Source organism: Vombatus ursinus, unplaced genomic scaffold, assembly GCF_900497805.2.
Source record: "Vombatus ursinus unplaced genomic scaffold, bare-nosed wombat genome assembly UNPS02014786.1, whole genome shotgun sequence".
NCBI classification, from domain to species: Eukaryota; Metazoa; Chordata; class Mammalia; order Diprotodontia; family Vombatidae; genus Vombatus; species Vombatus ursinus.
The window spans coordinates 10,688,555-10,716,354 of NW_020954564.1; the positions used below are offsets into that span (position 1 = coordinate 10,688,555).

The window sequence follows — 27,800 nt, forward strand, 5'->3', positions numbered from 1 at the left end:
CAGATTCCTCACTCTGTCATTTAAGGCCTTCCAAGGTCTGATACCACCTTACCTTTCTAGCCTTATCTCATATTCCTCCCTTCCTATATTCTAAACACTAGTCAGACTGGACAACAGTTTGGTCCCCAGATGAAGCCTGTGCTCTCCTACCTCCATGCCTTTGCCCATGCCATTCCTTATGCCTAGGATGCCTTTCTTCTCTTCCTACTGAATGAATCCATTCATTTAAGCCCACTTCTAATGTAACTTCCTCCAGCAAGTTTTTTCTGTCCTTCTCAACAATAATGACCTTCCCTCAATCCTTGGACTTCACCTAATACTTTGCACATCTTTCATGTGTATAATTATTATTAAGTATTGTACCTGCAGAGGCAGCTCTTGGCACAGTGGAGAGGGTGCTGTGTTTGTTGTTAGGAAGATCTGAATTCAAATCCGACCTTAGACACTAACTCTGTGACCTGCACAAATTACTTAATCTCTGTTTACCTCAGTTTCCTCAACTGTAAAATGAGGATCAAAATAGCATCTACTTCACAGAGTTGTGATAATTAAAAAAGATATTTATTTTTTAAAAAGTGTTTTTTACAGTGCCTTGCACATAGTAGGCTCCATAAAAAGGCTTATTCCCTTCCCTGTTACTGTGTCCCATGAGTCCCATGAGGGGAGGGCACTTAGTCTTATTTAACCTTCTCCTCTCTCCCAGCACACTACTCTACAAAGACTTCATAAATGTTTAAAACAGGATTAATTGAAATCTATTAAAGATTTTTCCAACTTAAAAATGGCTCAAGAATTTATCAACCCATTCATTGATTCATTCACTCATTTGATAAACATGTAGACACATAGTATGTGCACAGTTCCATGCCTGGTGTTAAAGATTTTCCGTATATATTCCAGGTCTTATTTAGCAACCCACTATTAAGTCAGGATACATTTCATAGACTTGCCTTTTCCGGATAATCAATACTTCCCTTTTAAGAATAAAAGCATTTTTAAAAAAAAAAAAGCACAGAAATATGGAAATCTTTTAAAAATATATTTCAAACATAACTTCTTCAACTGAGTATATTTTAAATACTTCCCAATAAGCGTGGGCATGCTCTCTCATGATGTCAATTGCAACTCCTTCATGTTCCAATAGACAGTTTTTATGGATTGCCATAGCCAACCCTGCAACTATCAGTCTATTTGACTTCAGCTAGTCCGGTCCTGGGACACCAGACTTTCCAACTCAGTACAGCCTCCTAGAATTTGTGGTCTGCTGGCACAGCCTTAGAGAACCCACCTTCTGTGACCTCAAGAGAAATCACTGCAGTATGATGTTAGTGGAGGTAGACAATATGTTGAAGATAACTGAAGCTGGAGATCCCAGGGTCAGAATGGAGTGTAAAGGGATCCCTGCCCCACCACTAAGTGGCTATTCTGTTTCCCTGCTGTTAACTGTCATTTCCCAGCATCAGTATAGGCTAGCCCTAATCACTGACTTCTCATCCACCCTAAAGGAAAAGAACCAAACAAGTTAAGTCAATAACTTAATTTATAGTATTTTAAGTAAATAAGCTCGAGCCTGAGGGCAGTTCCATGCCTTTTTGGTAGAGTAAAATGCATGGGCTTTGTGACAGTTTGTTTCCTAGGATTCATAGGTCAAAATTGCTGGAAGGGAGCCATCACATTTAATTCTCCTTTCTGTTGTGCGTTAGAGTTTACAAAGCGCTTTTCCTGGTATCACCACATGAAGTAGAAAAGTGAACATTTTCTTATGTCCACTTTGAAGATGAGGAAACTGAGCCTCAGAGAGGTAAAGTGATTTCGAGTCAGTGTGGTTCAGTGCAAAGAGTACAGGACTTAGAATCAGTAAGCTTGCTTTGGAATCCCTGATTTCCATCAGGATTCATTTCCAGTGCCATCTTCTGCATGAGATCTTTCCTAGTCCTCTTAGGTACTAGAGACCCTCCCTTCTAGGCTACTTTGTATTGTGTGTATGTGTATACATACATATTACCCATATGTGTGTTTAGGTGTGTGTGAACATAACACAGAGCGATGTATATGCATATATACACATGAACACATGTATATATATACATATGCATGCACATACATATATGTCTGTGTATTCTAAAGGTGAGGGTGGGAAGATACTATATATATACTATATATATGGTGATATATATGCGAGTGTGAATGTGTGTATATATATAGATATGTATATATGTGTGTACATATATATATACATTTTTTAATTGTGTGTGTATACATGTACACACATCTCCTCCTACTCTCACCTTTAGAATGCAAGCTCCTTGAGGGCAGGGATCATTTCCTTCTTTTTTTGTTTTTGGAGCTCTGGCACATAGCACACTTAGTACAATGTATTGTCATGGGTATTAAAAGAATGCTTGTTGATTGGTTGATTAGATTCAAGTCCCAAGTCTTATACTTTTTAACTCTGAGCCCATTGACAAGTAATCTAATGTCTTAGAGCCTGTTTCTTCACCTGTGAAACAAGATAATTACCCTGTATCTATTTTTTTAATGTGCCTGTTTATGTGTCTGTCATCTCCCTGGGCCAGGGCATAAGCTGCTTCTGAACGGGAATCATTTCACTTTTGTCTTTGTAAACCCATTGACTGGCACATAGTAGGTATCCCCAGTGACTAGTACATAGTAGGTGTTTAATAAATGTTTCTTCATTGATGATAACCCTTATATGCCTGACCTCACAGGGTTGTTGTGCTATTGCTAAATAACAACAGGTAAAGTCAATTGAACTCAGTTTCCTTATCTGGCTGAGCCCTTCCAGCTCTCATTCATATGATCCTATGACACACCTACAGCCACACAGCCAATCAGTGACAGAGTCTCTTGACTTGGTTGTAGCCTTGTTTCCCCTACACATAAAATTCTAGGTAGGTGAGGTATCACCTTTCCTCCTCTTCTCCCCCACCCCAAGTGAAAAGAATTAATCCTGGAGGGAGGGTGACCTCCTCATGAACCCCCCCCCCCCATAGCATCACCTGAACCCTCTTTCCCCAAATGCTAGAAAATGTTGGTGGTTGGAGGTGGGGGTGGAGGGGAAGAGATCTGGATTTGTGCCAGGCTGCTGAAGGCGTTGGCTCCCTGGGCATACTCAGAAAGGACAGACAGAGAAGTTGGTGTTGGTGTTATGCTCCTTACCTTGTATGCCTATAAAGGGAATGAAAGTGAGAGGGCAGGAGTCACCATACTCCGTTCCTCTGCCAATTCTGTGCCAAGCTACAGAACGTTTTCCAGAAGCCAAGACTTCACCTGTCTCAGGGGTCTCCCCTTGTTCACTGGAGTGCTTTCTGTTGGTGGCGAAATACAGGAAACTGAGCCCAGCAACTATTTCCAAAAGGATTTTATTAAGCTGAATGATTTTTCAAGGATACATTCATGGACATATTGCTATTCAAGGCCTCCTACCCAAACCCCTCATTTCCATTTCACCTTCTACTAACCGGCCTTGGCAGAATTTAACTTTCAGCTTGAGAGGCTGAGTTGAATGCAAAAAATACAGAGTGTGGTTAACAAGTGGGGTGATTTTTTTTTCCTTTTGCAAAGAGTGCTCCAGCAGCTAAAAGAACAGACTGAGGCCTAATGCCCCAGGGTCCAGCATCCCCCAACCAATTTCCTGGCAGTAGTTCCAGCCTTGTTGAGAGCAGTTAGTCAAGTGCCAGGGATTAGGATAGGGGATGGAGAAGAGGACCCAAAGGAAACCCAGCTGGGAAGAGATCAAGTTGAATCTGGAAGTCTTTTCAGCCAAGGCTGGCCCCAGTGCATTGCTATTGGGCCTAGCTCTGGTGGGTAGTGCATAGAGGAGAGATGGTTAATTTGCCAACAAAGAATTGTGAGTATGTCTAAGATTCCTTGGCCAGGCAAAAGCAGTAGGGCCTTATCTATTTCACAAAAGAAGACTTTCTAAGTGACCATGGGAGCAGTGGGCAATATCGTCCTAGGCTTAAAGGTGGCCATGGAGCCCTGAGGATAAGATGACAAAACTGATGGATTTCCACCTTGGAATTCTAATTGAGAAAATGAGGAAATGTGGAACTCTCTAGTATACCATAGCCAGAGGTGACCCAAGGGTCACCCATCCCATCTGGTGCTTTTCCTTTTTCCCAAATAATTCATTTCTTTCATGATATTGACATGGGGGTGGGTCATGGCATCAGCCAGCCTTGGAGAGAGAGTTAGGTGGGCCTGCTGGCTTCTTCTACAGTTGTCCTTGGGGGTGAGGGAGTGACTAGCAGTAGTGGTGATAAATTTAGTACTGTAGCCTTGTAAATTCTCAAATGTGTAACAGGGTCCTCTCCTGGGAGCCAACAGAACTGAGATTGTATCTGCCCTAATTGGAAAGGACCATCTATCTATCTGCCACATTTGGGACTCAACCCCATGGTGATCCATCTATGCCAAGCAATATCAGCAAACAGTACACATTTTTTCCCTAGCAAATATTACAGAGCAAATCTACTTAAATGGTTTCCCAGCAGGACAGTGCAGCATTATTATTTACAGGACAGTAGAAGATAACATTGTCAGTTAGATCAGTTTCATTGTTTGCTACCAACTGAGAAATAAGTGCAGTCTGACTTTTGATGAATGGTTTAAAGTAAGTAACATCTCATCCTCTTATTAGCTGGGCATAGGAGAAGTCTGGTGTAGCAGAGACTGATTTCCCCCTGCCCCCAACCTCTTTCAGAATGGTTAGTCAAACAGGATCTTTGCTTGTAATGCATTAGTGTCACTATTAATACCTCTCTAATGCATATCTGTTAGTGGCTGACATACCTGACCACTGTGATTGAGGGGTTGTTATGCTCAGTCTCTGTTTTGATGAAAGAGATGGGAATGGGCTCTCATTTTAAGGAGCCAGTGTGTTTCTACCCCTCCCCTCGTTACTTTTGGCCCCCATATAACTGGGGGAAGGGGGAACATACCTCACCGTGAGGACAAAGCCTAAGCAGACCAGGGAGCCCCTGCCATGGTGTGAAGAATTAGCTTCTAAGTCTCGGGGCTGGGAGAGAGCCCAGAGATCACCTCGTCCAATCTCCTCTGTGATAGATGAATCCCATCCATGAAGGAGTGTATCTAGAAGAAACACTGCACTTAGGCTCTCACCCAGGACTACAAAGGGACCATGAAGACACAAGGAAAAAGATGAAGATCATGTTCTAAACTGATGCTACCTTCTCCCCGTGTGACCGTGGGCTAGCCCTTCATCTACTCTGGGCCTGGGGTTGGAGTAATTGATCTCCAAGGTCCCTTCCACCTCTAAATCCTATGATCCTCCATCCTGGTCAGTAATTACCCAGACCCTACTTGATGTTTTTTAATCAAAGTAGAGAGAGTAATTTAAAAAAAAAAACCCTAAAGGAAGAAAGAGGTTTAGGATTCCCTCCACATCTTTCATCCTCTCTCCCCTTTTGCTCCCATACAAGACATGACAAGTTACAGGTGAGGAAGGTTCAGTGACCTCCAAACACAAATGATTTTGAAGAGCCACGCCTATCAGATATCACTTACAAGACTATGTGGTCTTACCACAGACTGAGCCTCCCATTTCCTCCCAGTGACAGGTACCATTTTTACGAAATGTCAAGCCTAAAGCTTCCAAAGTATCAAGGAACTGACCTGAGATTACAGAGTCTGTGCCATCAGGTACCCTTTATTTAAGGAGGGAGCTGACATAAGGAATTTTTACCCTAATTTCCACTTGGTGGACTTTGAGGGACAACAGACACTACTGTTTGTTATTGGGTTTTTTTTTCCCTAAACCTGAGGACATCTGTTTTCACTTCTATCCAAGTGGTCTGTGGTTTAAGAAGTGCTTAAACCTGAAACCAAGAGTAGATTTCCCTTGTCTGAGACCCATTTTGTTGGGCTCCCTTCCTTGGAAGTTCCCTGAGACAATCCTTTTCGAAAAGGTAGCCACTGGCTGTAGAATCAGTGTCTCTGCCCCTATGCACCCCACACTACAGCAGCTCCAGGAATGGCGTCTTTGTTGGGATTGTCAAATTGTTTAGCACAGACTGATATTCTATTAGCTTCTGCTTGAACAGCTCCAGTGACAGGAAGCTTGCTGTCCTCCATGGCCCATTTTTTAGCACCAAAGGCCAATTGCTGGTGAATTTTTCCAAATCTTGCTCAATGTAGAGGACTTTCACTGAGACAAATGCTTGGCTTCTCAGAAGAACTTTATCCATGAAGAGGAAATAAAATGAAACCTTAAAATCCTAAAATGTTAGTGTTTAATGAGAACTTGGAATGCAGACTGTTAGAACTGAAAAGGACCCTAGAGCATAGAATGTTAGGCCACAGAGTGTAGAATGCCATATATCTATATCGTGTGTGTGTGTGTGTGTGTGTGTGTGTGTGTGTGTCTAGTCATCTAGTTTATCTCATTTTACAGATAAAACAACAGTTTACAGGAGGTCATATTTTACATACGTTGTTCCTCACAACACCCCTGTGAGGTAAGTAGTACAAGTATTATTGTTGTCATTTTAATTCAATTCAACAAGCATTTATCAAGCTAGGCATTGTGCTAGGTGCCAGGGATAAAAAACATCATAAACAAAACAGTCCCTGCCCTCAAGGGGGCTTACATTCTATAGGGAGATACAATATGTACAGAAGTATATTACAAGGGAAAGTGAGGAGGAGAAGAATCCTAGCAAATGAAATTGGGGTTGGAGGGAGAAGGAGGGAATGAGAGAAGGAAGATTTCACCAAGGGGGCACCTGAGTTGAGCCTTGAGGGAAGATGAGGATTCTGAGAGGGAGAAATGAAGAAGGGAGTGTGTTTCCAGGCATGAAGAGAGCTTGTATGAATGCAGGGAGGCAGGAGATGGATGATGAAATTGTGGCTCAGGGAGACCAAAAGATTTGCCCAAGGTCACATGAAGGCTCAGTAACAGAGATGGGACTCAAACCCAGGGCCTCTGACTCCAAGTTCAGTGCTCTTCCTACTGGGCTTCAGCAGATGAGAAACCTCCTCAAATCATCTAGGCCAAAATGAATTGGAGACAGTGGTATTTCTGATGTCTAATAGAATTCGTGGTAAAAGCAATCAATAATTTACGATGGTTTCCAGGATGAACCTACTTTTAGCAAGACTCTTCATCTTATTACTGAATTTTCTAAAGTTACCAAGACAACTAAGGTCAAGTAATAGAGCCTTTGACTCTGACATGTTATGAAAATTTAATAAAGAGTTTTGAAAAGCTTTTAAGAGGAAAAAGACGTATCACCCAGGCAGCAGGATCACTACCACTGGGTAGATGTAAGCAATTAGACCTGCAGATAATGGGAATCTCTCCATAACTTTGACTTCCTTCCATTTCAGAGAAGTCTGGGCGGGGATTGATGCTACCCTGCAGTGGACTTTAATGGCAACCACTGGGTTTGAAGATTCTGGTCCTCACTATCTAGAGAGAAGCTCTTTCTCCCACTGTATTTAGCTATAAATGATTTTGGTTCTAATGGATGATATCAAACATTAAGTGACTGCTATGAACAGGTTACTGGGTATTAATTGACCAACAGGTACTTACTGAGAATGCCCGTGGTGTGTGGGTGGAGAAGTACTAGCCTGGGAGTCGGGAGATGTAGGAGGCTGGCTTCTGTCACTGGCCCTGCCCAAGTCATCTCCCCTCTCTAGGCCTCGTTTTCTTCCACTGTAAAATAAGGGAATGGAACTGATGCCATCTAATTCTAAACAGCCACTTTCATCTCTCTGGGCTTCAGTTTTCTCATCTGGAAAATCAGGGGTTTGTACCAGATGATCTTTAAGGTCTCTGAGTTCTTAAGAGGCAAGAAAGCCATAGCCTGAGGTTTAGTCCTGCCGGCTCTGTCATTTGCTATTTTTGTGACTTCGAGGAAGTCACTTCTCTTCCCTGAACCTTGGTTTCCTGATCTGTAAAATGGGGGAAAAGTCTAATCATCCCTTATAGTTTGTTCATTTGTTCATTCATTCATTCACTCACATAGTGCCTGGTCTACTCTTTTCTAAAAGATATGATCGAGCACAACTACACATCTCTGGAGGATTTGCAGAAAGACAAGGACAAGAACTACACAGGATAAGAAAGCCAGGAAGGGTTGTGATGCATATTGGTAAGGTTAGTGTCATACAGATACCCCAAATCAAAACCAATAAAACTAATATTTGTTAAATGCCTCTTATCTGTGGATCCCCTTCTGGAGGAGATACAGTGTAGACACAGTCTCTTCCCACAAGGAGATTACAGTCAGTGGAGGGATGGAGGGAGAGAGGGTAAGACATCAACCCAGTTAACTATAACACATGTTAAATCATAAGTACATGAATTATTTTAAAGTTCAATGCTAAATCTCAAAGTTGAAGCATCATAACACACAGATGCTCCTAGTTCCTAACAAAAAGCACTCCACCAGGTGGCCTTTGTGCTGTGGTTGGGGGTTTAATGTCTTTTTGCCCTGGGGGAAGTGGGCCTGGGAGACAAAAGCCCAGACTGTAGTTGGGTCCTTGTCCCTTAGCCTGCAGACCTTTAAAGCTTAAAGAGATGAGAGGAAGATATTCAAGAAAAAACAGCAGTAAGTGACTTTGTAGAGCTTTGTAGCAGCAAGTCTGGAGACATGAGGGAATTATATTTATTTCAGGTGGCCCCCTCCTCTTCCCATGTGTCTACCCTCCACTTTGAGCTCCTGGTTCCTGGGGAATCTTGGCTGTGGTTCCACATATGCTAAAAATTGAAAGTGATCAAATCAGGCAGAATATACCAAAAGAGAGCGTCTGACTAGCAGAGGAGTGGAAAGGGGCCAAGCTTGAGAAAGATCTTTTCCCTCTGGAATATGAAAAGCAAGTGGGTAAATGATACTGAATAGAGAACTAGATTGGGAGTCAGGAGTCCTGGGTTTGAATCCTATCTCCAATATTTACTAGTTGTGTACATGTCACATAATCTTTCTGAATCTCAGTTTATCAATTTGTAAAACAGAGCAATAATAATGGCATTATATACCACAGAGCAGTGTTGTGAATGAAATGCTATAGAAATGGATTATTTTTATTAGGGTTGATCCAAATAAGTTTGCATGTTAAAAACAACAACATAGTCCTCCAGCATCTGTCAGATAGATACCCTTCTTATACTGTGTCTATAAACTGTGAATCTTCAGCTAGTCATTCATTATCATCCGCGTGACCTTGAGCTAATTGCCCTCTCAGTGCCCCAGGCAACTTTCTATGATTATAAGTTACAAAGAAGGTGCCATCTGCATTAGCAGAATTTCTTTCCCCACACTACTCATGTTGATAAATACACAGACTCCTTCTTTAAAAAAAATAACAAATCACATTTCGATATCACTTCAAGGCTTACCAAGCACCCACAATTCTGTGAGGTAGGTAAAACAAGGATTTTATCTCCATTTTATAGATGAGGAACTGAGGCTTGGATAGGTGATGTTTCTTATTCGAGGTCACGTGGTTGATACATATTGGAGAAGGAATGTAGACCCAAGTTTCCAGTTTAAGATCAGCACTCTTCACTAGACCATATCTGTCTGTCAAGTTGCAGATCCCTAGCTTCTTTCTAGCTCGGCTGCAGACTCACCTTTGATTACATGAAGCCTTTCTGGATGCCTCTAGTTGGTAGGGCTTTCTCCTTTCAACTTAACTTGAATTGTTTTGTATCCATTTTGCATATATTGACATACGTACGTGTTGTTTTCCCTGGATAGAGTCTAAGCTTCTTGAGGACAGAGATTGTTTCATTTTTATCCATCTAGCCCTAACATCTACTGCAGTGCCTGGTACATGGTAGGTGTTGAATAAATGCTTGTTGATCATTTGATTTATAATAAATAAGAAAAGGTCCCTACCCTCATGGAGGTTGCAATCTAGTGGAGGAAAGGGTAGGAATAAGACATGAAGAGATAAATATGAAATAAATTAAAACATTATAAGTGCCTAAATAGAATAACAAAATGCTAAGAGAACTGATGAAGGAGGGGGCTGATGGAATCAAGGATGGCTTCATGATGGAAGTGACATTTCACCTGGGCCTTAAAGGATGGGCAATGTTCCATAATCTTCTCTCACATCTCTAGTGATGTGACCATGGGCAAGTCATTTAACTTATTTGTGCCTCAGCTTCCTCATCTATAAAATGGGCATAACATTAAACTTCAAAGAGTGATTCCAATTATTGCCAACAAAGCATTGTGGTACATTCCTTCTAAGCATGCTTCTGTACCTAGAATTAAATTGCTTGTTTTTATTCCCAGTTCCAGTCACTATCTGTAGAAACTGGAAGGGAAAAAAAATGAAGACGCAGTTGGATCAGTCTAGGTGTCTTTCTGGTCATCCCAGTTCTGACTGGGCTCAGGGCCCTGCATGACTCCATTACTGCAAATGTTACATCATGAACTGAAACACAGAACTATTGATCAGAAAGAATGAGGAACTGAAGGAATGAATGTGTGTTATGTGGGCACAGTGTGCATGGCTCAGGAAAGTCTGCAGGGGCCAGATCCAATGAACCTCTCATGGATATCTTGGAGAGGCATTTTACCTCCTTCCTGTCTGTTTAAGAAACAGGTTTTGGTTCCACCTTTCTAATGAAATGAGCTGTCCGATAGTGGAATAGAGTGTTAGGTAAGATGGAGATCTTCCTGTTAACTAGCTGGTATTTAAGCAGAGGATGGATGGCCATCAGGAAGGTTCAATAATTCAACACTTACTGAGCACCTCCTTTGTGCAAGGCACTGGACTGGGGGATCCCAAATGCCACACCAAGGAGTTCACTGTTTGGAAGATTTTGGAGAGGAGATTCCTGTACTGAATGAGAATGTAAGATCCCTTCCAAGTCAAAATTCTAGGATTCCCTGTCCTCTTCTCTCATGGCACTGCTCCTATTCCTTTCAGATATGAAAAGAGCTGTTCCAAGCCTCCTTTTTCTCTCCCCCAATTTCTTTTCTTCCTCTTAAAACCTACACAGAGAACTTAACCAGGACTGAGCATGTCTGGTGCTAGGTATGATACTTAAAAGAGCTTGTTCTCCATTCATGGGACCTGGATTGTAACATGATATTAAAGACTCATACTCAAAATTAAATTTTAGAATCATATAAATTAGAGATCATCTAATCCAACAGGTGGAAACTGATGCCCAAGAAGGTAATGTGCCAAGAGAGAGTATGGTGTGTAATGCAACACCTACTGGATCTTGAGTTAGAGAACCTAGGTTCGAATGACTTGGAGCAAGTTATTTAAACTCTCTGAATCTCAGTTTCCTCTTTTAGGAAAAGCAGAGTTGAACTAGTTGGTTTCTAACTATAGAACCATAAACTATAAAACTATGAAATCCAGTCATCCTAATTGACTTGCCTAAGATCACTTAGTAAGCAGTGAAGTCAGGTCTTAAATGGGATCTTCCCTTCAGTGATCTATCTACTACACCACTGTTTCTCCCTGATGGACATTGGATATGCGTCCTGCCACTGAAGCTGGGAAAAAGCCATTTTAATCTGACCTCTAAAGACAGTTTTTAGAGCAAATACCCACAAATTGGGGAGGAAAAAAAATCAGTAATTTTGCTATTTTGTATTAAAATCTTTGTATGCCTAGGAGCTTTAGAAAACCAGAGAAAATATCCTTCTCTGTATACTTTTTTTTTAAAAGAATGTATTATGCAGCCCAATTTTCTAGTTATAGAAAAATATGGACTTCAGGTTACCAGGGATGGAGGTAATTGGATCTGTTGACTATTTGACAAAGATCCTTTGTCTTCTGGAACAAGAAGAAAATTGGGCCGACTTTGTGAGTAAGAAATTCATACAACATATGAGAAATCTCTATTACATCCATCAAACCAACCATGAGATTGGCAGAAATATAAGGAAAGGCCAGACTTCAGGTTATTACACATTGCAGTTAATCTATCTCACCTAGAGGAGAGGTTGGTTTTTTTTTTTTAATCTTATGGGGAAAAATATGGATACTTAACAGAGAGGATTCCACTACTGCTAGGATCTAAGAAATGACACTCAAATCCCTAATATTTCAGGTCCAATTCTTACATAAGGCTGTGTCTGTGTAGGACATCAATCACTTGGTGAAAGAAATTGGAAGCTATTTTGAAGCAACACTCTGCCAATCATGAGACAAATGCCAGATGTCAAAGAAGGAGAAGTCACCATTTTTCAACTTATGAATGCCTTCAAATACTTTACAATGGGGGGGGAGGGGGTAGGGAACGATCCTTTCAGCCTCCTCTGTTTTGACAGATGTCAAAATCCAAGGCTGGGGGTTTTATCTTTGTATGGCAATGAGTTTCAGAAAATCTGAGGTAAGACTAAGAAGGGGGAGGGGTGTGGAGGGATAAACCTAAATAAGCCTGTTAACTGCTCAGTACAGACAATATTTTTGTGCATGACAGATCCAGAGGAAGATACTGTCAATAAAATGGGTGTGCTGGGATGCGACTACCAAAAGCTGCTACCAGTAGCTATCCTGTCACTTATAATGGTCTCAAAAGGTTGCTTGGAATTTCGATTTGGAAGGCACATTAGGACATACAATGTTTGAACTCTGAACATAGATGGCTAACATGAGAAAGGGTCTTAGAACATGTAACAATAACGCTGAAGAGGATCTTGAGAGATCTAGTCCAACCCCCTTATTTTATAGTTGAGAAACTCGAAGTGATTAAGGGCAAATGCAGGCGCAGACCTATAGTTCTACTCCTAGTTACTGGCAGAGCAAGGCCTTGCATGGAGATTTTCTGACTTCCAGTCTTTCCACTATTCTATCAAAGAATTCCATTTCAAGTCACAATCCTGATTGATCTCATGTGTACTCTACAATTTAAAGTGGGGTGGTCTGGGAACCTATTTTTTTATTACTGATAGTCTGTGAAATAATAAAATTTCTGAAGTCTGTGAAATAATAAAAAAAATTCTAGTGAAGAAACAGAAAATAGTTCAAAATGGAAAACACAACAGAATGTCAAAACATAAGGATGGTTACATAACTTAGGGATGTATGCCCAACAAAATGGAATTCTGTATTGAAATTTGTTCACTTGTTTCAGTCCTGTTTGATTCTTCATGACCCCACTTGACGTTTTCTTGGCAGAGATACTGGAGTGGTTTGCCATTTCCTTCTCCAGCTCATTTTACAGATGAGGAAGCGAGGCAAACAGGGTTAAGTGACTTGCCCATGGTCACACAGTTAGTGTCTGTGACCAGATTTGAACTCAGGAAGTTGTCTTCCTGACTCCGGGCCCCCACATTCTATCCACTGCACCACCTAGCTGCCCTATATTGAAATTATGTTTGCCTAATTTGAAAACAACAACAACAAACCACATAGCCCTAGTAAAAAAAAAAAAAGATTGAAAAGCCATATAATCATAGCTTACATTTACACAGGGCTTTATAATTTATAAGATACTATCCCCACAATGCCATGAGGTGTGTAGTGTGAGTATCATCTCCATTTTACAGATTTGGAAACAGAAAGTGACATGATCATTTCAAATTAGTGGTAGAACTTAAGACCGTATCCCAGTTTTCTGAGTCCCAAGTCTAATGCTCTTCCCACTATACCAGGATGGCCTCTCCTATATAGGCTGGGTTAGGGAAAAAAAATGAAGTCTACACATATATGAAAGTGATCTAACATGCTGTTCATGTTTAACAAATGTAGGATAAGAAAATGTTGCTAAGGAGCCACCATTTAGAGCAATGCTAAATAGGATAGGTTAAGTGATCTTGTTTGTATTTCTTGGTTGGCACCTGCTTTGCAACTCAGAATCTTAAAAGCTACTTGAGGCCCTGAGATTTTAAGTGACTTGCCCAGGGTCACACAGCCAGTATTGTGTCTGAGGCTGGATTTGGGGTTGAGTTTTCTTGGCTTCAAGGTCAATACTAGATCCATTATATCATGGTGCCTCTTGATTTGTAACTAGGTGGAAATGTGGTACATTGGAATGAGTTCCAATTCAAAATGTCTTTGAATCCAAGACCAGCCTCAAACTCTAGTTTTACCACTGCCTCAGCTATGTGATGAGCAAATCCCCTGATGATTCTGAGCTGAGTTTCTTCAGTTTTAAAATGAGGATAATATTGACATTTACCTACCAACCTCCCCATGCTGTGAGGAATCACACTCTAACGTGCTACAGAAATGTGCGTTATCATGAACTGTTCTGCCAACATCATCACACAGCCTGGAGCTCCTCTTGCTATTCCTAGACATGAGCATGGAGTCCATGAATATAAATATTGCAAAGAGCCCTGGACTTGGTATCACAGTATCATGATTTGAATACCGTCTCTGCTACATGCTGGATGTATGTCCTGGGATGGTCCCTTCATCTTTCTAGGCTTCAGTTTCTGCATCTGTAAAATGGAGGGGTAAGATTGGGTCATGGGTTCTCTGGGGTCCCCTCAGCATTTATAGACAGATTCAGGGGGTCCATGCTTTAGTTAAAAATTTTTTTTTGATAACTGCATTTCAATAGAATTGGTTTTCTTTGTTAATCTTAAGTATTTTATTTTGTGCATTTAACAGTTTGTGAACACAAGTTTACTTGATGAAATCAGCAAAGTTGAAATAGAGGAGACACATTTTTCCATAATGTGGGCTATAATTATCTGGTGGAAATAACTGTGGTGAGGCACTGAGATATTCAGGAAATCAGCTTTGTAAGATTTAAAGAAGAATTAAATACTTCCAACTAGTATTAGGAGGCTGGGAAATGGAAAAACTCATTTAAAAAGTTATGAGGATTGGAGGATTTTTGCAGTAATAGTAATTCCAGCACACATGTGTATGGCATGGGCTGTTTTGAGGAGGGGAAGGGTTTGAGGGGTTTCAGCCAGATCTGTGATTTCACTGGTACTAGGAATTCCAGAAAAGGAAACTCCCTTTAGCAAAGTTGATAATAATATGGCTAGTATTTATATAGTGCTTTAAAGTTTGCAAACTATTTTACAAATATTATCTCATCTTATTCTCACCATAACTCTGGGAGGCAGGTGCTATTTATTATCTTCATTTCACAGATGAAGAAACTGAGGCAGATAGAGTTTTAAGTGACTTGTCAGGGTCCCTTAATTGGTAAGTGTCTGAGGCTAGGTTTGAACTCAACTCTTCCTGACTCCTAATTCATTGCTCTTATTAATCTAATGGCCTCTTAAGTTCTCAGATCATCACTTCTCTGCAGCTAAGTCTTAGAAGGTGGTCTGAGTCATTAAGAGAGCGAGTGATTTGTCTAAGATCACATACTAAGGGTATGTCAGAGGGACTTGAACTGCCATCATCTTGCCTCTGAGGTTGGCTTTCTCTCTACTAAGCCACACCACCTCTGTATGACAGCTATGCTTGACACAGCATGATCCACACAGCTGTGAGATAGTTATAAGCTGCAGAGATGGGGCTGGAGCTTGATTTCTAGCTGGGGGCTTTTTCAAATACAATAGGGTGCTCTTGTAATGGAAGCACTCTAGGAATAGTGATGGTACATATAAAATCAGGGGGAGGACACCATTTGTACCCTTATCTGGGGATAAGGATTCTCCCTTACTGCCTCAGCCACTTCTCTACACTAGTCTTCTCTCCACCAATGTCCCTGGGTAACTGAGCTGTTGATTGCCTTTGAGCCCATTAATGACAGCTTTAATTGGCTATCATATCATCATTGGTGATCCTATGCTGATTGACAGTTCAGCCAGCCAGTGATAGGGGACCAATGAAAGATGGAGGACCCATCCACACGTACCTCGACCCAGGCATGTCCTCTCCTTCCTTCTCCTTTCCACTATATCAACACAAAACAGAGGTCTTGGGAAGCAGACTGATAATGCAAACTGTCTGCTTCCCTTATGAAAATGTTAAGAGCAACAAGGAACCCTCCACAAGCCTTAGATACCAACTGCTTCCTACCTATGCCTCAGATAGCAACTCCATAACTCAGATAACCATCTGCTTAGTGTTGACTTTGCTATTTCAAGAGTAACTGGGAGGGAGTGGAGGGGGTGGGAATAGGATAGAAAGGATGACTTCTAGTTGGAGCCCAGACCTCGAGTGGTTAAAGCACTGGTCCCCACTCAGGGCCATCCTATTTTGGAGATTGAGTGGGAAATTCCCTACATGATATGAGTTGAGGGGGCCGGGAAAGCTCCACTGCCTAAAATACCATCCTCATTCTCCAACCAACCTACAGTTGAACATGAAACTCCACCACCAGAGGAATCCTTATAATACTGGACTACTTAGCAGTATAAGCTCACAATATAAAGAAACAAGAAAGGACTTACTAACCATCAGAGGAATTCAACAATGGAATGAGGCTGCTTTGGGAGGTAATGAGTTTCCCATCACTAGGGGAATGTATTCAAGCCACAACTGGATGACCTAGCAATAAATCCGGGTTCTGCTGCTTATTGTCTGACACCTTGGGCAAGACGTCTTGCCCCTCTGGGACTCATTCAGTTTCATCATCTATAAAATGAAGGCATTTGAGCAGATGCTATCTGAGCCTCTTTACAACCCCAAATCCTACACTTCCATGGGCCCATTGTGGTCCTCTGCTCCCTTGCCCTGCCTTTCTCAAACACCTCTCTCTACACCTTCTAATGGCAGGTTGGCAAAGCAACCTTTCCAAAGTTTGTCTGCCTCTGGGGCACCTTTGGCCTCCATTACAGTTCTCCCTTTCTGAAAGGAGAAGTGGGCCTGTTAACAGACTGATTTCTGATCACATGACAGCTTCAGAGGTGTTTAATGTGAGGAAGAGAAAAGACGGGGGAGGCCCCTATTACAGCCTGACAATAGAACAGCCTCTAAATCCTTGATGTTAGGACAGAACAAGATAAAAGGGTCCTACGCCATCATTGTCAGGCATTGGAATAAGGTTAGCTTTGTAAGGTAGGTACAGCATTTCCTTAATGATCACCATGAAGACACAGAGTCCTTCGGAGGAAAGCCAGGCTTCCTCACAGTCAACCTGCAAAATGAGCAGCATTTTTAGGAGGAAAATTCATCTTGGGGAAAAAAAAATAGAATGTGATATACAAAGCAAATGGTCTGGTGATGAGCTGTGATGGCCTAAAAGAATATTCCTGGCTGTGAAAACTGATATTTACAATATCATTCAAAATTAGGCAACATGAAGCTTCTTCCCTCCAAATTCTACTGACATATGGGAGATAAAACTGCAACACACCAGAATATCCCCTCCAATTTGTTTAGATAATCTACAATTTCCCCCTTGTATATTCTATGTTCTAGCCAAAGTGAGATGACTGAAAATATCCCCTGAAGATACCTCACTAGGAGCTCTGCCCATTTATTCACAATGACCAGCACATCTGGAATGCTGCCCTCCTGCCTCATCTGTCTGTTGCTATCCTTTCCATCTTCCCAGGACTACTAGCTCATGGGCCACGTTTTCCCTGAAACCATACAGATGCCCTCAAATTGTGATTTGCCTAAGCCTCGAGTGAGCTCTACCTCTCTACTCCCATGTACTTAGCACATTCCACTTTGTACCATAGTTATCTAGGTTATCTAGCTATAGTTATCTATCTTAACTCCCCTATTAGCATAGTGCCATAGTAGTTGATTAAAAACTTCATGTTGATTAAATGATCATTAAATTAGAAATTTCTTGCCAAAAGGGCCAGAGTCTTACCAACCTTTGTATGTCCTAGGAGGCCCAGAACAAGGCTTTGCACATAGTATGGAAAGCTGAACATTTGGGTCCCAGCCCTGCCATCAGGTGACTTTTGGCAAGTCATTCCTTTTCTTGGGGGTCTCAATTTCTTCTGCAGACTGAATGCTCTAAATCAGATGATCTCTAAGTCCCCCTATGGTTTGAACACTCAATGCTTTATATACTAACATTCTACATGCTGGGCTCTAAGGGCCCTTCCAGATTTAACATTCTATGACTCTCAAATTCTGTTTGGTGCTTAATAAACTTATTAAATAAATGAGTAATGTTCTAGAGCTTAAAACTGCTAGGTATTGGCATTATCGTGCGCTTTGAAAAAGAAATTTCAGAAAGGATGAGAAGCTCTAGTTCTGTGCTCAGACTCAGTTCTGGTCCAAAGAAGATAGTAAGCTATGCTTAAATGCTTTGAGCAAGTCTTTTGCCATGAAATCCATTTGCTCCATGCAGTAAAGGTTTTTATAAGCTCTGTTTCTTATCCCTGCACTATATAGGAATATTAATTACAACAGGGTCTCCTGGCCAAATTATTACAGTAAAGAGAGGCACCAGAATGTTGAATAGAAAGGTTAGAGCCACCTGGAGAAGTAGGGGCAGTATGTTGTTAGAGGATGTGCACTAGTCTGGGAGTGCAGAGACCCGCGTTCTAGTGCTGGCTCTGTTACCCCCTAGATCCGGGCCTTGGTTTTCCCATCTGTAAAATCAGGGGACTAGACCACATACCTTCTAAGGTCTTTTTGGTCTTTTGGAATCTAGAATTTGATGTTCTAAGATTCCTGCTAGCTTTAACTTTTGACATTCCTGCATTCTATTCTCTCAGTTGCTCTCCTTCTAGCTCTAATATTCTTTTTTCTTTCAGTATTTTAAGGTTCTTTTCATCTCTAATATTCTATGCCCTATGTTCTAGCATTTTCTATTCCAAGATCTCTTTCAATTCTAAGATTCCATCCTGTAAAATTAGCTTCTTTTTAAAACCAGAATCAAACATTTCCTGAGGAGTAAGTAGAAGGTGTTACTTCCTTTCTTTCTCTCATCCCAAACCTTAGAGGTAAAGTGGGCTTGTTCTTCTAACAAGTCTTCATCATACATACCATCTACAAAGTTCCAGAGCAGGTGTGATTTCAATGTTTTGGTACAAAAACCAAGCTTCCCAGAGTATACCCACTGAGCAGCACCACCCCAAATCTATAGTTCTGAAATGTAAAAATAGAAAATTGACTCGCTTTGCAGAAATGGGGCCAACTAATCCAAAACACTAAGTGAACTCATTGAGACACATGCATATATATTAGGGATTGCAGATTTGCATACTCCTACTTGATTCTCCCAAATAATTTTCCATTATGATAGAGGGTGATATAAAATGGCTCTCAGTTCTTGAAGAGGCCACAGAAACCCTGAGATTTCTTTTCCTTGGGCTGTCTCCTCCATGGCTATCATCCCCAGGAGTCAGTGGTCTTGACAGTATGAATTCATGCCCACTGTCTTCATATGCGGTATTCCATAAAGTAAGAAGGATGGCCTTTGTCACAGAAGGTACATAGTCCATCCACTGATGAACTGAAAAAGAAGGGCTGGGGTCACAGACAGTTGTACATAGGGCATTCACTTTTGGAAGCGTGGAACTCGGGGAAATGGGAAATAAACAGGTGAGAGCATTTAGCAAAAGAAAGACTTGGCATTCCACATTTCACCAGCAGTCACATGCTTATGGGGTGGGGAGCCCTCATCAGCCCTGACATTCTCTATGAGTTTCTTCTTCCATACCAAAGTGCCATCCCTCAAGACTGAGGATGTCTGTAGTGGGTAAATTTATTGGCAGTGTTATTTCGGGGAAGGAAAGACCCATTTGGCGGCTGGGTGAGAGGGAGCCTTTCTTGGGAAGAACTGCTGTTGGGAGGCCTGCCAGAGGAGGTGCCTTTGCTATAGAGTAGACGTTTCTCATCCAGCAGGGTCAGGTGGTATTCACACAGGTCGACCAAAGAGGCAACTTGCTCTTGCAGTGATGAATGCTTGAACCTTCTCTGGGCCAGGAAGAAGAATGCTTCCACAAAGGCTTGCAAACACATACCTGGGGGACAAAAACAGTTGACATTAGGTGGAGAGAATCCAGAGCTTCCTTCCAGGCTGGGGGTTCAACATCCAAAGCTCCCATCAATCAGGAAAAAAATATTATTGCTTTTAATAATGATAATATTACCCTATAGTTACCTAGTGCTTCGTATACATTATTTTTTTTTCTGGAACTGGATGAGAGGCAGCATGATGAAAGAAAAAGAGCACTGGACTTGGAGGCTGCAAGACTTAGGTATGAACTGTCACTCTGACAATTACTAGATGAGTGGCCATGGGCAAGTCACGTAATTTCTTTAAGTCTTGGTTTCCTCATCTGCCAAATGAGGATGTGATTCAATTCAACAAACATTTATTAAACAACTATTATGTTCAAGATTTTAAAAAATTATATAGTCTTTGTTCTCAAAGAACTTGCCATCGACTGGACACAGGGAAGATGACATATACACAGATGAGTATTACACAAAGTAGGATGTGATGGAGGCAAAGAAAACATCCAGATAAGGGGCTCAAGGAACATTGGATGAGGGAGTGAACATGTTTAGTGGAGTGGCTCAGGGAAGATTTCATGAAGGATGTGGTGCCCAAGGTTGGCCCTGAAAGAAGTCTTCTAAAAGGTAGAGATAAGGAAGGAACGAGCTTCAGGCTTGGGGCCTAAAGGCAGTGAGGCAGCAGAGAGCATGCTGAGTTCGGAAAAACTGCTTATAGACCAGTTTAGTGGCAATGTAGTGTGTGAAGGGGAATGATGCAAAATAAGGCTAAGAAGGAAAGGTGGAGCCAGTTGACAGAGGATATCAAATGTCCGGGGAAGGCATGGGTATCTTATCCCATAAGCAAAGGTAAACTACAAATTTTTGAGCCGCTGAGTGACATCATCAGCCCTGACCACAGGGAAGGTCATTAGGCCAGCTCTGTGAAGGATAGGTTGGAGAAAAGAGAAGGTGGAAGCAGGGAGCCCAGTTAAAAAATTATTACAATAATTATAATAATACAATAATAAACATTATTACAATAACACAATGTACAGCACAGGATTGTAAAATGCTTTAGAAATGTGAGTTATTATTCATCTTCACAATACTCCTATGAGCTAAGCTGATTGTTAGCCCAATTTTCCAGATTTTGACAAATTTTTACAAATTATTTTACAGCCTATGAGAGCACAATGGATTTGGAATCAAAACACTTGGGTTTGAGTCCCAGATCTGCTACCTAGAAGCTGTGTGCAGACCCTGGAAGTGAGAATACCAATAATGGCATCTAGACATTAATAATGGATACTAAGAATAACTAAAAATGAAAATATTAATAATAACTCCCATTCCTATAATGCTGTAAATGTTAGTGCTTTCCTCAAACTATCCCCATGAAATAGGTAGTGTGTTACTATCTCCTTTTTACAGGTGAGGAAATTGAGGGTCAGAAAGGTGATATAATTTGCCCATGGTCACACAGTTTGTATTAGACCTGAGCCTTGAACTCACCAGATCTTTTGATTCCCAGTCTAGTACTCATTTCATGAAACTGCCTACTCTCTGAAAGGCTCGTTGTGAGAAAAACCACTTAAGTTATTTGTCCTAGGTTATCCAGTTAGTAAAAATGGCAGACCTGAGATTCCAACTCAGGCTTCCTGACTCCAAGTCCAATCCAATTATACCACAAAAATGAGCCTATTAAAAGCTAAGCAATTGATGTCACTGTCAAAAACAAAGCCTTCTCTCTATCTAAAATTCTCCACTGAGGCATGAAAGTTTATGTTTTCTCCCAGTGAAAGTGGAAGGGAAATCTTTTCTAGGCAAGTATCAGATTTTGTCAGCCCTCTCAGAGAAAAATGGCACCAAAGCCAGAATGGAATTTCACACAGCATTTTAGACAAGATTGGCTCATAGCGGTTGGGGAGGATAAGATGTTTTGAATCAGGGTCTTTGTTTTGGATATGTCCCTCTAGGAGAAGTCAATCATTCTACTCCTGTAACCCTAGTCAGGAGTTGGCTGGCTTTATAAATACTATATTATTTATATGTTCTGGGATCTATCTGATCAATTATTTTTTCCACATAAACCCTCCTCTCAGCCCTTTGGGTTGGGCAAACACACTGCTATTTATTTCTCTTTCCCCCCTCTCCCCACCCCATCCAATTCAAATTAAGCAGAGTTTTTGTTTTCAGTTCACTTCAGAGCTCTCCCCCAAGTTACTTGCTCAGTTTGTAGTTTTCAGGAAAAGTTGTGAAAAGAAAACAACTTCCACTAAACAAACAAACAAATAAAACCAAAACTCCCCAAACTCTGGACAGATGTAGAGAAGGAGGATGGTTTACATGATCTATAAGATTTTCTCCAGCTCTGACATTCTCAGATTGAATTATGCTAAGACATGTCTACAAAAGTATCAGGCATAAGGGATTGAGGCAACCATCTGAACAGAATCCTGAAAAGGATCTTAAAACAGAGAATGCTGTAATACAGAACATAGAATGGTAGCTCTTAGGAAAACCTTAGTATATAGAAATGTTGGAATACATAATATAGGACATGGCATGTTAGAACTGAAACAGACTTTAGAATGCTAAAATATAGAATAAAGAATGTTAGAAAAGAAAACAGAATGGCATAGCTAGAAGAGACCTTAGATATTTATGCTATACTCTTACTTGGTAGATGAGGAAATTCAATACCAGAGAGGTGAAATTATTTGCCACAGGTCACATAGTTAGTTTGTACTACTCATGCCCCAAACCCTTCTATTGAAGGGAAAGGGCCTCTCTATAATAAGTGACTTCATTTCACCATCACCACCACCATCAACTTACCACCAACTTTCTCCCACATGATGTAGTGGAAAGACTTAGCATCTGGAGTTAAAGTACCAGGTTTCAAATTCTAGCTTATTACCTGTGTGACTGAGGCAAATCAGTTAACTTCTCTGGGATTTTGTTTCCTCTTCTGTAAATGACGTTAGGCTAAATGACCTTAGAGGGCCTTTCTGACTCTAAGCCTATGATCATCATTGCCATAACTCACACATACAGTGTTTTATGGTGATAAAGCAAGACTGGAACTCCCATTTACATAGTGATTTGCTCCCCACAGCAACCTTGGGAGGCAAACAGTGCAAGCATTTTTAATCTTCATTTTACAAATGAGCAAACTGAGGTTCAGAAAGATTAAGGGACTTACTTGCCTAACTTGATGAGTGGAACATATGTTCCTTCTGAATGTCATGCTCATTCTCTATACAGAATTTGTCTCACCCGCAATTTTCTTGTACGACTACAGTGAAAGATGGTGTTCAAAGTAATCTGAAGGGCAAGTGACTGACACATTTGATAAACAGGATAGGGTCAGTGATATGCTGGAGTATTCACAAGCTGCTTCAGTGGGGTGGAGCAGGCAAGAAAAGAAAGAATTGGCCCCATAACTGCTGATTCTAAAAGGCTGTAAAATCTAGTTGATGAGAGATAATCCTGGCCTCAGAAAGGCAAATGGCAAGAAGTCTAACTCTTGCCAGTATGCACTGAGTCTCAGATAAGCAAATCTTCTTTAGTTGGAAAGGGCTTGGGAAGGGAATGGAGGTGGGGGAGAAGTAAAGAGGTAAAATGCCTTTTAAATAATCTGGTCTATAAGGTCTCTAGTAGTAGTGTGAATCATTATAGGAAATCACTTTATCACAATAGGAAAAGTCCCAATTTGTTTTAGATTTAAATTTCTAATGTCCCTACATCCCTAATAAATGGGAGGGTATGTGATATAGTAAGAGGAGTGCTTAGCAGGAATCTAGAAGCCACTAGTTCTAGTCCTGGCTTCACTGTTTACCAGCTTGGTGACCATGGGCAAGTTAAGAGAATGACACTCAGAATCCTAAGGAGACCTTAGTTCTGGCCCCAGTTCTAACACTGACTTGGTATGTGATGTTGGGCAAATTCCTTAACTCTACTGGGCTGAGATTTCTCCAGATGAAGAGTGAGGGGTGGGGGTTGTTGAATTAGACCAGGGGTGGGGAACCTGCAGCCTTGAGGCCACATGTGGTCCTCTAGGTCCTCAAGTGTAGCCCTTTGACTAAAATCCAAACTTCATAGAACAAATCCGTTTAATACAAGGATGTGTTCTATAAAAGTTGGACTCAGTCAAAAGGTTGCACCTAAGGACCTAGAAGGCCACGTGTGGCCTTGAGGCTGCAGGTTCCCCACCCCTGAACTAGATAATCTCTAAGGTCTAGGACTTGTATGATTGTGAGGAGTTATACTTACCCCATCCAACTCACTGCAGTGTCTTGATGATGAAATGAGAAAATGGACAAAGCACTTTGTAAACAAAAAAGCTCCAAAGGGGAGCTATGACAATGAGGATGATCTTCATAATAACAGCTCCAATTTCTATAGCTTTAAGGTTTACAAAGAGATTCCTTATAACAACCTTGGCAGGTAATAGTACAAGCATTATTTTCTAGGTAAGGAAGCTAAAAGCTCAGAGAGGTAAAGCAAGTTGTTCATTATTACCCAGCTAGTAAGTAGAAGAGCCTGGAGGCAAATCCAGGACTCCTGACTGTGGGTTCACTTTGTACTCTGTCACATAATCTGTTTTGTCATTTGCTTACTTTAATGTCTTAATACATTCTAACCATAAATATTATTATATATATCTGTGTCTACATCGATAAATCTAGGACCCTGAGACCATAGGATTTCCCTTTTTTGTCTCCTCTCATAATAGTTTAACTTCCACAGAGGTCCTAATCTCTGGCATGGGGGAGGAACGCAGCATCTCCTCCATTTTTGGCAAGTCCTATTGCTCAGGGCAAGGACAGGACTCTAGTATGAGGGGCTTTTTTTCCTTTTCTTCTCTTCCTGCCAACAACAGTCCAGTGCTGAGAGATTTAGGAATTGATCACGGTGACAGGAGTCCAAGGTCAGTCAAGGTGAAGCCTGAGCCTGTACACTGCACAAGTCAACGTACATACAGACACCAGAATCCTCTCACTTCAATGTCACAAGAAAAACATGTTTGGAGCAGAAAAAAAGATACAGAAGGGTAAGATCAGAGACATAACTTGGAATCCTGGTATCAGGGGTAAAATCAGTCGGTGGAAAGATTCTAGCCTGTGACCCCACTGGAATTAGTGGGGAAGGAAGGTGGGCCCTTGGAGAAAGGATCTGATCACAGATGAAGCTGTGGGGAAGGGGGGTTGATCTGTCCTATTCTCTCTTTTTTCCCAAATTTTGTTGCCCTGAAACCTTGCTCCCTGTATACTCTCTCCCAAGGCCTACCCTTCCCCATCAATCCTCACAAGGCAAGTGGAGAACCAGCAAGAATGTGGATGACAAGTCTCTGAATTACAGTGGGGAGAAAGCAACTCCCTTCCCCCATATCAGTGCCCAAGTAAAGCCTCAGCTACTCAACCCTAGTTATGACTCTGAGGAGGAAGAAGTCTTTTTTAAAGAATTTAGGTCACATGAAGCAGGGAAAAAGAAGGTACAAGAGCATCAGAAGTAGTAGTAGAAATGGGAGTAATTGCCTATGGGGCCTCTTTTTAGAAGATGATCAGATGAGATAATGTATGTAATGTGCTCTGTGATCCTTAAAGTGCTATAATTTATCTCTTTTTTTTTTGTTATGAAATCTATTTCATGATGTAGGGTAGGTAGGTCCAAATAATCTCGAAGGCCTCTTGCAATTCTAAAATTCTGTTTACTTTGTTTTCTAAGATCCTTTTAGAGCTGTCAAATTCTATGCACACCCGAGAAAGTGTGTATGCTGTGAGGCTAAAATCTTTCAGACCTGAATTCTTGTCTGTTCCTTTACTTCTACTGCTAATTATGATCTCCTTAAATCCATATGAAGTACCATAGCAGAAATGGATCAATTTGCAAGTGGATCTAACTCAATTGCAAAGAGGCAAATGGGACCCACCCAAATACAGAGAAAGGTTTGACCCAGTGCTTAAAATTTAGTAAGACTAAATTAAAGATACATTTCCTGAATTTAAAAAGAATGAGTTCAAAGACAATTTGATTTTTAAAAAATTATCACTTGAGGTTGAACGACCACTCTGAGCCTCAGTTTCCTAATCTATAAAATGAGGATAATAATATTTGTCCTGCCCACCTCAGGGTTTTTGTGAGGATCAACTGTGTTTATGAATATGAAGGCTTTATAACCATCATGTGCCATTAGTATCTTTTGGCTACACTGTTTTTTACTGGCAAGTTAAAATGTCTCATTTAAAAAGAAGTCTGAGTATTAATGCTAGCATTTTTGTACTTGGAAATCCTGCCTAAATTTAATGCTGAATTAAGGACCAAGGGTCCTACTGCACAGTTATATAATGCCAGCCAGAAGGAATACCTGGTCTGTTCACTTTAACTTGCCATCCTCCTGAAAACCAATAATGCCTAAGACTTTGTTCCTAATCATTCCTCACTCCTAGAATGCCTCTCCCTCCTGTGATATCACCTACTGACAGTATACCCATCCTTTAAAGCCCAGGTCAAATGCCATCTTCTCCATGAAGCATTCTGTTGATTTCCCCCAGCCAATAGTGATCACTTCCTCACCTAATTTCATAATACTTTATGTTCCTTGAGTGTACTTATATTCTAATTTATTTTAAACATCTATACATATATTCTACTACTACTCCCAGAGTGTAAGATTTTGGGAGGGCAGGGCCTGGACCTTATTCATGATTTTATCTCCAATGGTGATGAACAAATTGTTTGCACACAGAAAATGCTTAATAACCATATGAACTTGACTATATGAAATTGACTATCTTCACTTGGACTTAACCAGTCACAATTCACACCAAATAAGCTGCTGGGTATTTTTTATTAATCACATTTTATTGCTTCACTTTATGGTTTTCATCACAATCATTTCTATGACTTAAAAAAATGCTTCCTTTTCTTATAATAAAGAGTAACAATTAAGCAAACCCATTCGATACCATGACCATATCTGCTAATGTATACACAATTCTTTCCTAGCAGTCCTCTGGCTTTCTGCTAGAAAGAGTATGTGTTTCATTATTTGTTCTCCAGCAGTTTTATTGTTTCAAAAAATTATTCAGAGTTTGACTTCCTTTTAGTGATCTTTTCATTTATATTGTTGTAGTCACTGTGAATATTATTCTTTTGGTTATGCTTGTTTGCTCCACATAAATTTTTATATATCTTCCCAGGTTCCTCTGATTCCTTGTAGTTGTCATTTCTAACTGTACATAATATTCCATTAATATTCACATATCATAGTTTTCTGAGAGATTCCCCAGTTTTTGGACACCTGCTCTACTTCTAGGTCTTTGCTATTACAAGGAATGTTGTGGAATATGGGACCTTTGTCTTTGACCTCCTTGAAGTATATACCCAATGAAATTTCTGAGATAAAGGGTATGAACAGTTTAATCACTTTTCTTGCATATTCACAACTCAAACCACAACCCAGTGGATTAGGATGCCATCAACACTGATGCTGCAACCTCCCCAACATTGACCATTCCTGTTTGTTTGTTTTTTTAAATCTTTGCCAATTTGCACAGTGTGAGATGAAGCCTCAAGAGTGATTTTTATTTGTTATTTCTCTTACTGTAAGTGATTTGCAACACATGTTTAAATAGTTATTTGTAGTTTGTAATTTTTCTTTTGAAGACTATTCATATCCTTTGACCACTTATCTATTGGGAAACAGCTCTTGGTGGTATATATTTGTGTCATTTCTACATATATGGATATATATAAACATATACACATATATATCAGATATTTGATACATACCATATATATGTATGTAAATACATGCATACATATCTATATACATCATTGACACAACACACTGACACAAGTATACACACACATACATCTTAGATATCAGACTTGTGTCAGTTTCATATCTATATCTATATGATACCAGACTTGTGTTGGTTTTATGTGTATATATATGTATATAGATATAGATACATGTCTATATATATATATCATTGACA

General features: G+C 40.6%; 1 protein-coding gene across 1 annotated transcript in view; it reads right to left on the reverse strand.

Annotated features, from left to right (window-relative positions):
* Nucleotides 1-19,014: 19,014 nt before the first annotated feature.
* LOC114047398 (tubulin polyglutamylase TTLL11-like) overlaps nt 19,015-27,800 on the reverse strand; it is a 237,933-nt gene continuing 229,147 nt past the window's right edge. The window contains exon 15 of the mRNA XM_027868227.1: nt 19,015-19,817. Coding sequence (XP_027724028.1) covers nt 19,528-19,817 — 290 coding nt within the window. The 3' untranslated portion in view covers nt 19,015-19,527. The remainder of the gene's footprint in view (nt 19,818-27,800) is intronic.